This window comes from Centruroides vittatus, unplaced genomic scaffold, assembly GCF_030686945.1.
Source record: "Centruroides vittatus isolate TY-2023 unplaced genomic scaffold, ASM3068694v2 contig_290, whole genome shotgun sequence".
In the NCBI taxonomy this organism is placed as follows: domain Eukaryota; kingdom Metazoa; phylum Arthropoda; class Arachnida; order Scorpiones; family Buthidae; genus Centruroides; species Centruroides vittatus.
In genome coordinates, this window is record NW_027121846.1 from 975,049 (window position 1) to 988,726 (window position 13,678).

The window sequence follows — 13,678 nt, forward strand, 5'->3', positions numbered from 1 at the left end:
GCTGTAAATGACGCCACTGCAGAAAGATTTGTAAAAGATGCAATGGTTCAGGTGTAATGCAGTGGCTGGCAAAGATACAATGTTATGTCTATAGGAATGCAATTGACAAACATGTTGGACATTCACATGCCATCTAATGATTTAGTTTTCTTAATCATTTTAACAATCAGTTTCTCACTATTACTGCGAATTCCTGTTTTGTTTGCTAATTACACATTGTCATTGTTTGCTAATTACACATTGCTAATTACACATTGTCATTATTTTTCAATAAATGTTTTGTCTATATTGATCACAGTGCCATCTACAAACTTTTAATGCCAATCTCTGTATTTATTTTACTGTTACTTTATGATAAGCCTAAAATATGATTCTAACCATCCAGTTTGTTACTTAATGCTGATCTACTGATCTTAATGCTTTCTTGACAAATATATCTATCTACTATATAAAACTGAAAAACTGGGCAGTCTGTCATGGTATGCCAAAAACAGCCACTAGGGGTGCCCCTAGCTATTATTTAAATTAACAATAAATTCAGTTTTTGCATAACAATATTAAAATAACAATAAATGCAGTTTTTTGTCTGCGTTTTAGTAGGATATGCCATGAGAATGCATGTTAAGAAGGGATTTTTTAAAATTCCTCCCACGGAGAGGGTTCAGGATTACCCTGAAGAACTCGGCTTCTACTGTACTATTTAGATGCGGTTTTTTGCATTTTTGACTGAGTTTTAGTAGGGTACACCATGAGAAATTCAGTATATTATTATTTTTATTTGTAATATGAATTTATTATTTATACCACGGAATGACACTGCTGCTGCTAGAACGCCTGCTAGGGGGCGTCCTGGGCAACTAGTTAAAAAGAAGAATAAACTTGAACATACAACAGTTTGTAAATTGAATTTTATAACAGCCAATGAGATTGCTATGAGGCAGGCCAATACTACCCTCACCATTCATCTTAAACCATTCCAGTTGAAGTTGGTTGGTTTTAGGAATGCTAAATTGCCACCCTGGGACCCAGATGCAAAATTGAAAGAAGCCATTGAGAGAGAGAACCAGTGGGATGAACCTTATGGTACCAGAGAATGGATATATGTGAATCATCTGCAAACAGCTTGGAAAATACTTGTTGTATTGATGATTTTTATGTAGAATGCCAAATTTTAAATAAGCTCATTGTATTTTAATTGAATAAAACCAGTGATTTTGATGTGTTTCTGTTAGTGTAATATAAAATTGGAAAAGCAAATTTTTATTGGGTGTTTTAATAAAAATAAATCATTTTATTTTTGTAACTTATTTGAATCGCACAAACAATATTGATATCTATCTTATTGATTTTTGTGTGCATTATTACAGCACTACATCCAGACTGATTTGTAGATACTAATTGATTGAGTTAGCCTCTTATGGCCAGTACCAGATTAGCCAAGCTGTCTGTAGGCTAATGAATTGACTTTCATCAGCTTGAGACACTGCACTGTATACATTTCTGCTGAAAGATCTGAAATAAATGCTATGACTTGGTATTTAATATAAAATTCAATTATGAAATAAGAGCTGCTTATGGTTTACAAAGTGAACACTAGTCTAATGTATGGATTTTATGATACATCACAAAAAGCTATTTATCTACTTTTTATTGCTAGATATGGCTTGCACATAAATTTATCTTCAAAATATAGCCACTTAGAGTGCCACTATCGCCACAATATTTTTTGTAGGAAAAAAAACATTGCATTTAAAATTAATTTCTTCAATAAAACATATTTTGAGAAAAATGGCATTTACAACCTTATGGCATTGCACGCTTCATATATTCCCGCATTATCACTTCAAATTATAATTTTAAGAAAATTTGTAAATGTGATGTGGTCTGTGTGAATCTTACCAGTTGCATTAAATGGCCCGTTGTTTAAATGAGTTTGATCTACCTACTTTAAATAAAGGAGATCCCATTTTGTTAATAAAAATTAAAAATGAAACAAAAATGATTATTAACCAATTATTCTAAAACATTTCTTATAGCAAGGTTCTGTTGTTTACACAACTCTATTTTCTAGACCTTAACATAAGGTGATTAGCATCTAGTTTGATTTTAGAGTTTTCTGTAAGTTTGATTTATCTATTTTTATAATAACTAGATGTTCATACCAACTCCTTTCATATAAAAATAAAGTTATTTCTGCATTAGTTCATTTAGCCTTCATCTCTGTGTGGGAAATTAATTCAAATGCATTTTGATTACTGGTTATTTTTTTAGAAAGATTGATTTTATTATAAATAAAGTTTCTTAGTCTCTCCTAAATCTGCTATGTTTTTTCAATCAGATAAAAGTTCACAAAGTCTTGTCTGTTATCTTGATAATATTACTTCATGCTTAGTTATTTCATAAAGCATGATACCTTTTACTGATTAGCCCTCAACCATCTCTATGGTGTTTGATAGTTAATGATGGGGATTTATTTATCTTTTTGAGAAAAATTCAGGAAGATATCAAATTTCTTTGGTCAATAATTCTACTGGAGTTTCTTGTTAATATATTGGTGCTGCTTTTAGGATGCAATATGTATATATGAACATTTCTCATAATAAATTAGAATTAAGTAAGACTGTTCTTACTGAAAGAATAGTTTCTACTTAGTCTGATGTAAAAGTTACATTCATGTACAGATTCTAATTTGGTTTTTCTCTGGACTATTTATATTGTGACAATGCTTTCCAGTATTCACCTCATAATGACCAAAAACAAAAAATATATTCCAACAATATGTATGTATATAATCTATAAAATAAAATCAAGGTTATTTATTGAAATGCTTTAAATAAAATTGACTTTTTTTGCAGTTTGATAATTAGTTATATATATTATACTTACAAACAATTATTGAATTTAAAGTAAAATTTAAATATTTTTTATTGCATTTCAGAATGCATGTATGCAAACCCTAAGTCATGGAGATCCTAGAATACATACCAAAGTTTTTCGATGTCTTGGGAGTTGGCTTTCAATTGGAGGCTTTCCTTCTCAAGATACCACCCTACATACATTACTGAAATTTGTTTTCCAAGCTCTGGTAATTTAATTATACTATTATTTTATTTCATAGAAGTTAAGTTGTTTGAAATGATTGTCATGAGATGTTTATTTACTGTCAAAAACATTGAGATGATATGAATGTATTGGTTTAAAACTAAATAGGCATAGTTATTACTAAGATATTTAATATCTGTACAAAAGTGGTGTAGATATTTAGTTTTTATTTGGAATAATTGTATTCTGAATTTTATTATTTTAAAATGTCATCTTATATTACAGGTATAAAGCAATTGTTTTGAAAGAAAATGATATTTGTAAATAATATAATTGCAAAACAGTATTATTTGAAAGTATTGAATTTCAAATTTTAAGTATACAAAAAGTATAAAAAACACATATTAAGATATTAAGTTAAATATTAAAAATAAATTAAATTTTATGACTTATTAAATAAATATAATTGCATTAGTTATAATAAAGATGATTAGTAATGTTTGCAAGCTGATTAAGTATTAATACAAATATTGATGCTCTATTAAAAAAATAGGTTTACAGGTACTGTACATAACCATAAATAAGCAATCAGTAAGTATACTGTACATTGGTTATTGTTTATATACAGGATGGGGAAAGGATAGACATTTTTGAAATGGCTAGAACTCACCATCAGGTGGAGTGACAGATGTGTGGCAGGTAGTGTGAAAGTAGTGAGGTCTTAACATTGTGTTTTCAGTTGAAGGCATGGAGCCATGAATGATAGAATACAGTGTGTTTGTGTACAACTGAGGAAACAGTCGTATGCAAAGGGGATCACTCAGTTGTACACATCTGATGAAATATGTTTCTGCATCCTTGCCTACGATGGAAACACATTCCCATCAGATGTGTGTGGTTTCAACAGGATGGGGTGATGGCCCACACAGCTAGTGCATCAATTGACGTTATTTGTCGTCTCTTCCCTGGTTGCCTCAAATCCGGGTTCGCTGATATTCATTGGCCTCCTCGTTCGCCCGACCTATCCATGTACAATTATTTCTTGTGGAGACACCTCAGAGCACATGTATATGGGCATAAGCCCATTCTTTGCAAGAACTAAAGAAAGCTATTCACGTGAAAGTCACCAAAATTGCCTCCAGAAATGCATCACTGATAACAGACACCACATAGGAGATGTTGTTTTCCACACTTGATTCTGTAAAATACTATTTCAATATGAACTCATATCTTCCAACAAATATCTTTTGTAGTAACAATTAACATATGTGATTTTTTTTTAAAAAAATCCATCCATTCTGCTCCACTCTGTATAATCATAACCAATGTATTAGTTCTGTAGTAAAGATGTTTTTTTACGTGAGCAGTGCATGGACTACAACTGTAATCCAGTCTCAAATTTGAATTACTATGCTAAGAAAAGTTAGAAATGAGACTTGAGAATAAGAATTGAACTTTTTATTCCAACTCATTAAGTAAGACCTGCTTATGAATGATCATTAATTAAGTATGAAATTGTCATTAGTTAATTTGATTTAATGTTTAGCAAACTCAAATAAAATTAATCTTTTTTTTTCACATGATATCAAACATTTTTCAAAATTTATGCATATGTATTTAAAATAGTAATTGTAAATCTTTTTTTTATATTCATTACATAATTACCTAATAACATATCTGAAATTAGATATGAGTAAAAAAAAAATTTGAATAGGTGACATTCACATAAATTTGGCTTTTGAATGTTGATATCAATTATGGTAAATAAAGTATAAAAGAGAACAGGTAGCTAGAGCATTGAATTCTGAACAGTATCTGAAATAATTATACTAGTAACTTATTTTATTCAAAAAGAATTTTTGTAAGAAATGTGATGGATTACATATACAGGCAACTTTCAATTATCTAGGGGCAAATTAATTTAACTGGTTTGCAGATTATCTGTGACTAGTTAAAATTTTAAAAAATTAAAAAATAATTTTTTAAAATATATATGTAATAACACTAAGTTTTTGTTGATATAATATAATTTTTTAATAATTAATAAATGGAAGAATTTTCTAAAAAAGAATAATTGTTTAGAGATAATGTTTAAAGACACTAGAAATCAGTTAATTGGTTTTTACCAAAACCATTTAACTGATTTCAAGAATTTCTGAATATTGGATGTCAAACTTATTTCAATATTATTTTGAATTTGGTAGAATTAATGTTTTATTATTAAACTTAATTAATATTAAGTATTACAGTAAGTATTAGCCAAGGTTCACAAATATGCCTATATTACATATTATTCACACCAAAAAGGTGGCAGTGTTTTTGACATTGGTAAACATTGCAATCTAAGAATTTAACAAAAAGCATTTTGAAAAACTTGGCCCTTCTAAAAATAAATTTGTGCTAATTTTTACATTAATTTTATAATTTTAAACATAAGTAATGCATGGCATTATTTTAAAAAAGTCAAGGATGATAAATTTGTGCTGTGTATGAATTATAATGTTATGTTAAGATTTTCTAATAGTACATCAGTTATGTAGATTCATTTTAAATCCCGTGCATACTTTACTGCCAACTAAAAGTCAAAAAAGCAAGTAAACATGTTAAAATGGCCAACTTCAAAAAAGATTATTCTGCTTAGTATTCAACAAAAACTTCAGATTGTAGAACAGTTAGAAGTAACTGCTAAACAGTGTGCACTGCAATACGGAAAAGGTAAACAAGCAGTTTGTGATCTGGAGAAAGAAGAAAAATGAATAAAATTATTATTTTCCTTAAAATATGAGTGGCATGAGATGTAAGTAAATAATAAACAGATCTACATATGAAGAACTGGATAAAGCCATGTTACCAAAATAACATGGCTTTATCCAGTTCTTTTAGACCCTTAAAGATTAGTAATTACTGTCTGGAAGAATCTGTGAACCAGGCAAAATTCTTTGAGGTCTTAAATCTTCCATGGCATGTTGATGCTTGTTTTTGGTTGACACATTTTAAACAGGCTTGAAATTCATGAAGTTGTGTGAACAATAACTGCTAATTTGTCCAAAGTAGCTACTAAAATTTCTTGAGGTAAAAATGTAGATGAAGATGATATTGAATAGTGGCCAAATTGTGATTTATGTAAATGAAATGATACTATAGTGAAAACCAGTTTAATGGAGGCAAAATCTTCTACAAAGCTATACTAAATCATATACTCTTAAGCATTTCAAATATGAAGAGGGCACTTTAACCCGAGATGCCATTGATTGGTGACATAGAGGTATAGTCTCAATCATTTTTTTTTTTTTTTTCCAAAAAATAACAAGAATTAAATAAACCCCAAAATAATAGTAAAGTTTGGACTTGAATTATAAATGTTTCAAGTCAAATTTGAAATAAATCAAGTGTCACTGTGAAAAATCTTAAAAGTAGACTTATTTACATTCCATTTATGCTCTTTAACAGTCTAAACAGCACAGTGTTATTTGCCTATGCTGTGGAGTTGGAAGTTTAAGTACTTTGGGACTTTTAGTTGGCATCTGTGCCATTTATTACTCCAGACAATCTGGAGTTGCCTGTATACTTTACATGCCCACTCAAGAATTAAAAAAATAGAGATGTTAATATAAATGAATAATAATAATAATAAATTCAGTTAACTAATTCCCACAGCTAACTAATAAATTATAATTAATCTTTTTAAGAATGATCCTCAGACAGCTGCTATGGTGCATGAAGCTGCAAGTGACTGTATCTGCAGTGCACTTTTGTTAATAGAGGTAAATGTAATTAACTTTATTTTCTGATTGCCTAAATTTTAATATTAATTTATTTCTTTAAATGAAATATTTTTTCTAAATGATACCATCATATTTATTAATTCATTCTAATTTATTTATTTTAAATTTGGAAATAATAGAGCATGTTGATCACATCTGCAATCAACATGTTATCTATGCAATTTACATTAAATATTTCCTACAGTAAAATTAAAGGTCTCTAAGTGAATAGCTAACTAAAACAGCTATTTTCTTCATTTCCCTTTAAACAATCATAAATAAGTTTGTTTAAAAACTTCATAAATATCAGAATGTATATTTCTTATTTACAATATACAGTAGAGCGTCGAAAATTGGAACATCGGTAATTGAAATGGCCGGAAACTGGAACGATTTTCAGTCGGACTGTGTCGTGCTGAATCGAACGTTTTTGATACTAAATTTACTTCTAAAGTATAATTTTCATGTTTTTTATATTCTTCAATATATTTATTTTGTTTGTACAAAATAAAGAAGTAATTTTTAACGATACGATAGCCTCGATGATTATTATAAAAATTTTCGTTAGGCTTAAAATCGACGAAAATTCAACACGAAGCGACACGCAACGAGAAAAATTTGAACATCGGACAGGTTAATATATTTTTTCGTACATAATCGGAAATTGGAAAAAATCACTACTTGGAATGACCCCAGTCCCCAATTGGTTCCAGTTATCGACGCTCTACTGTATATCAAAAAATTTTTTCCTTTCTTTCTTTCGGGCCAACCGAATAAAAAGGATGAAAAATTCCCCCAGTGTTTTTTAAGTTTATGTCACTACATTGTGTCTTCGAAAGAAAGAAAATACAAAACACAGTTTCCTCAAGATAGAAATATATCAAAAAGTTTTTTCTTTATTTTTAATTTTAAATATCTTGATGTTTTTATTATAATAGTATTTCAAATGTGAGATTTTATGGTGGTGATTCAGTTATTATTTAAATATAATAGGCCATTGTCTAACTATATTTGGTTACAAAATTTTCTAATTTGCTATTGAATATACACAAAAACATTAAATCAAAATTACAGATTAGATAAACTATCAGAACGTGACTAACAGGGGTTGCACTGTGTAGGATCAAAATCACCACTTGGCGATATTTTTATTAAGATGGCAAAAAAATATAATACTGTCAATAGAAAGTGGTGATAAGATCCTAGTCTGCTTGTTTCAACATTCAGTGTGAAATTGAATCACACTTCAGGTAAAACAGCAAAATGTTGATCTTCCGTTCAATGAGAGTCTCATGCAGCATACACCTAGCAATTTCATGACCTCATACGGTAAGTTTGGAAGGAAAAGTAGGAAGTGATGTCGAGAACCAAAAGTAGTTTTGTGCAATATTGCTCAGTGTTTTCAGATTGGGATTTTTTTATTGATCGACAGAAATTTTGGAGAATTTTTTGGGATGACTTTTTTTCACTTCTTTCAGTAGACTAAAACAAAAATTATGACATGACAGAACCAGTGAAATACTGTTTAAACATTGTGATCAAATTTGTTGTTCAGAATTATTTATTAAAAAAATTATTCAAAAATGATTCCTATTGCTAGCAATGCCAAATTTTTTGGTCTTTGATTTGATCAAAACTTAGTGAGCATGTAGCCCTGAACACAAACAGTTCCTTGTCCAAATAATAGGATCCACTTCTCAAGCATTTCCAAAAATTGGGCCTCTGAAAATTTAGTGTTTAGCTTATAAGTTTTTGGAAGTTTCATATCCAAGAGTGGCAATAGCTGACTGAATAAGAAGCTAAGCAGTGGAGCTATATGATGTAGGATCGGAGGTTTGGTTTGGTTTAGTTAATTTTATGTAACTTTATTATTTTACTTCATTATTATTATTATTCACATTTAAACCTTATAAAACGAGATTAACACTTGTGACGTCATTTTCTGTTTAGCAAAAACAAGCCTTTTATAGATTTCTCTTTTACATTGTTAAATAAGACTTATTTCTTTGCATTTATTTTCACATATTTTACATGCTTTGTCCTCACAAGAAAATAATCTTCAGACATTACTGCACATGGACAAAAAAACACAAGTGATATGAAAATAGAATAGCAAGACTTATGGAATTGTCATCGAAAATTGATAAAAAGCAATAATTAATGTATATTTCTCCATCAGATGACAAAAATTGATTAATGTACAGAGAAGTTTTAAAACAATTTTATGTTTACAAAGATCTGTGATTTGAAGGTATGTTTTATACAGCATAACCTTTTATTTTTTCTATCTTGAGGAAACCGTGTTTTGTATTTTCTTTTCTTTTCTTTTCTTTCGAAGACACAATGTAGTGACGTAAACTTAAACACTGGGCGAATTTTTCATCCTTTTTATTCGGTTGGATTTATTACATAACGCGTTTCGGGCCGATACCCCTCTTCAGCCAACTAAACATTAAAAAGTAAGAGATGGCTATATACAAATATTTAAAATAAATACCGTGACAGTATACATAATTAGTTTTTAGAGGTTGTTACCTTCTAAATCCTGGTGGTGAGAGCTTGTATACCATTAAAAGCTGGTCCGTACCTCATTCGGTAGTTCAGACGGATGTAATAGTCCAAGAGTACGAATCTTGATAAAATTCCATAAAAAAGGTTTAGTATCAGTCTGTAGAAGTATACTGGGTTATTCTTCACAAATCGTATTCGTGAAACTATACCTGAGATTCGTCTACCGGTGTGTTGTCTAACGCTGATCTCGTACTCCTCCACCTCAACTGCGGAGTATGATCTGTTTCTAATTTGCATATGTCTGGTCAAGCATCAGCAGGGGAATATTCCTTTTTAATAGGTTTCTTTTCCGATAAAATTATTCGGGGACCTGGCGGTGATTTTTTAGAACTCATGAGTACACAGCATGTGTCCATTGCTATTTTTTCCGCTTTTAATATTTTTAATATCTGTCGCTATGCAAATGACATAACATCAGATCTTAAAACTGTTTTTTATTTTATATATATTTTAGTAGTTTAATCCAATTTTCATTAATTTTTATGCTTAGATTAGTATTTATACAGGTCTTATTTTTATTTTTAATGATTTCTACACTTTCTTTGAATTTCCTGTTGTATGTCTTCTTTTCTCTATGTAGAATGCTTGTTTTAGTATCATCGATTTTACAGTTATTTAACGCACAATGGTCCTAGAATACTGAGTTTAGTCTGTTGTACTTTAAATCAGCTATATGTTCTTTCACTCTTATTTTGAGTTTTCGTTTTGTTTCTCCTATATAGAAGTTGGTATTTTCGCAAGTACATGGTATCTTATAAACTATGTTTTTCATATCGTCTTTTTTTATCTTCTGTTTCTTTTTTCTTTGTTTGGCTTTAAGTCTAGATAACAAGTTTACGTATTTTGGAGCAAGTTTTATATTATTTTTCCTCATATCTATGTCGATTATTTTTATTTTTTATTTTGTATATTTCAATTTGTAACCGTATACCTGTATTTTAGTTGGCTGAAGAGGGGTGTCAACAGCCCGAAATGTGTACAAACACTTAATACATGTATCAGCTGAATAAAAATTAGTGATGAAATTTGCCATGTGTCCGAGTAAATACACTATATAGTTGGTGTTCAAGTTGCAAAATAAGTACTGGCACGGTTTCATAAATACTACAATATTTATTTATTTGTTCTCATCTTTTTTCTTCCATTAGTTTTCAAATGTTTTCATTTGCAGTATACATGTTTTCCTGTTTTGTCTTTTTGTTAGTGAAAGTATTATCTTTAAATTAGGAATGAAATAAACAATCAAGACTTTCTATCTGATCTTAATTTCTTCCATTTGATTGGTTTTTAATATTTTGCTTTCTATCATGTTCATTAAGTTCTTCCTTACTGAATTTTATTTTGTGTAAAGATTTTCATCGGATATTTTTAATTTTTGCTTCAGTAATAACTGTTAACATGACCAGAGCCGATATATCTGCACCTGGATAACTTATTTTTTTAGAATAATTTGATGAGCATATAATCAATCTGGTTTTTGAACCTCTCCAGCTAGTCATCTTAGATGATGATTTAAAATATCTTGATTGTCAATTGGTTAAATTTACAATATTGGATTTGTCTCTTACCTTTTACATTTCTTATATCTTCTCCTATAAAACCTGAATCTCTTCTGAGCCAACTTTAACATTTAAGGTCTTCATTATTATAAAAATAGCATCAAATTTTATTTGTTAATTCCTTTCTCTATAGTCTTATGTATGTACTCATACTTGTATGTACTGCTTGTTGAATAATAAGGTCTGAATTTGATATGATTCTCTTTTTCATGGATCAAAATCTCAGAACAGATCTTGCTTTTTTTTTCTTTTAACAGAAATACCAAGTGATCAAATAAAGATAGAACTCATGTTTGGTGACACTAAGTCAGATTTTGCAATGCTAAGAGCCAATGGTGCAACAAGCACATACCAGTTTATGATGTGAAGTCTGCCTTGAATGTTGCCAAATTTCTCTCAAATTTCATATTTAAAAAAAAAACAAGCAAAATGAAATTAATGACAAACTACTTGTTAAAAGCTAAGAGTATTTTATCACTTCTAAAATAAATTTTAGGTACATTATTTATTACATTAATAGATGTAATAAAATAACACTATTAGAAAATTCTTTTACTATTGATTTTTTAGTGCATAATGATGGTCGACAGTAATGTCTAGAATGAAACGTATTTTACTTCGTTTGTATACTAAATTGCATTTATTGTATGATGATAATTTTTAACTTTAAATTTATCTCACATTAATAATTTTTTGTAATAAAATGTTTGTACTTTTATTAGCTATTAGATTATGTCTTAAAGTTTACTGAAATAATGAAATTTTAATTTATAGGATGTTGAAAAACATTCAGTTTTGGCAGAAGTTTTGTTTCAGGGAGTGTATTCTTTGGTGGAACCATATCATATATCTGTCACTCAAGAAGATATTGATAAGTATGTTTACGTTCTTATTAATATATTTTGTTTCTTAAAATATAAATCATTTTCTATATTTTTCTCTCTAAACAGATAAAAGTTGATTTCTTTTGTTAAGAAATGCTTGATGTCTGTTAATGGATAACAATTCTAATTCAAGACACCAGTTTTAATCACTTTCAAATACTTTCTGGAATTTTTCATGTTGATATTCAGTAGCACACTTCATAGACCTATTCTAATTATTGTTTTAGTAACGAAACTATTACAAATTTTATTCTTTTCAGATCCATCAATTATTGTCGTATGTTTACAGAATTGGCTGAATCACTTATGGAAGAAATAATATCTTCTCCAAACAAAGTGAGTAATTTAAATCATTATTTATTATTGAACAAAACAAAAAATTAAGTTGTTATTTCTTTCAATCTTATAAAATCTCTCACTAAAATCAAATATTAAAATAATAACCATTATATTCCTAATTAATTGATCTTGAACAATGTTTTCTAATTTCATCAGTCATGTCTCTCTATTGTCTTTAATCATTGTGAATAAGATGAAAGTTTAAATCACAAAGAATTATTTATTAAGCTGTTTTTTTACGAAAATAAGAGCTAAATTTTAGTATTGTTACTAAATTTCATTGGAATTTAACATAAATGTATAAAATTTGAAATTGCTATAATTCTTATATGTTTGATTTTACTATCATTGATGAAATATAAGCCTAGTATGCTAAGTCAAGCATCATCTGAATTTTTCTATTTTCTAAATGAATTTTTATATTGTAGATACATCATTTTACTATTATTGTATTGTAATTATTGAATAGTAATGTATTGTTACATAATTTTCAGATCTACAAAATTTAATGTTTTTAATAGGGACTTAAAACTTTTATATATAACTTAAAACTTCTAAATTTTTTTTTTCTATTAGTAAAAATTAATGATAAACGAATCATCGGCAACAAAAATAATTACTTAAATTTCATTATTTTATACTTTTATATACTGTAGTTCATATTTTTATGTATTTATTTTATTATTATAAGTTTGGGATATTGCTTATTCTAGCAGTTGAGAAAGCCATTTTCTTTCAATTTGCTTCCCTGTCTGTAAAAAATTTTAAAAAATTAAATATTCCAGAAATAGATCCAATCAGAATTTTTTCTGGCAGCTTTTTATTATTATTTATTAAGTCTGGTTCTTGCAGTTTGACTGGTAGTTTTGGCAGGTTAATGAAAACCAAACTCTTGTTTTTTTACTGTTGTTTGAAGTTGAGGAATCTGCGATTGATGACATGTGGCATGCTTGCAAAACAACAACATTATAACAAGTATAACATTCTGGTATAAGGTCAATGGTTAGTGACAGTTTCTTTAGGTGCACAGTTAATGTTTTTGGAATTAGAGCTGCTGTCAATATAATTATTGTTATTATTAGTACTACCTTTTGCTTCCAAAGTTCTTGAACTTCATTTCTGAGTGATTGATATTTGAGAATTTTTGTTCGTTCTACTTTTGTAAGTTTTCAGTATTAAATATTGACGTTTCAATGAAATAATTTTTGCTTGAAATTTTATCGACAAGAACAATGTCAGGTTTATTATAATTAATTGATTTGTCTGTTGTTAGTTGTTTATCCCAGTATAATATTGCTTTGTTTTCAATCACTGGAGGTGGATTGAATTTGTAGTAAGGTGCTGTATTATTAAGAAGTTTGAATTTTTTGGCAAGTTGTTGCTAAATTATTTTAGTAATTTGATTATGTCTCTTAGTATATTCTGTCGGTACAAGTGTTTGGCATCCAGAAATAATATTGGGTTGTTTGGAAAGTTCGTAGCGATTTTTAAGAGAAATAAAAGAAATTGTTTTAATACT

General features: G+C 28.7%; 1 protein-coding gene across 2 annotated transcripts in view; it reads left to right on the forward strand.

Moving 5' to 3' along the window:
- The window catches only part of Tnpo-SR (transportin 3), a 65,469-nt gene that overhangs the window by 37,553 nt on the left and 14,238 nt on the right, over window positions 1-13,678 (forward strand). For both annotated transcript variants that reach the window (XM_067266925.1, XM_067266926.1), the window contains 4 exons: window positions 2,939-3,085; window positions 6,732-6,806; window positions 11,711-11,811; window positions 12,081-12,156. In XM_067266925.1, the coding sequence (XP_067123026.1) occupies window positions 2,939-3,085; window positions 6,732-6,806; window positions 11,711-11,811; window positions 12,081-12,156 (399 nt within the window). The remainder of the gene's footprint in view (window positions 1-2,938; window positions 3,086-6,731; window positions 6,807-11,710; window positions 11,812-12,080; window positions 12,157-13,678) is intronic.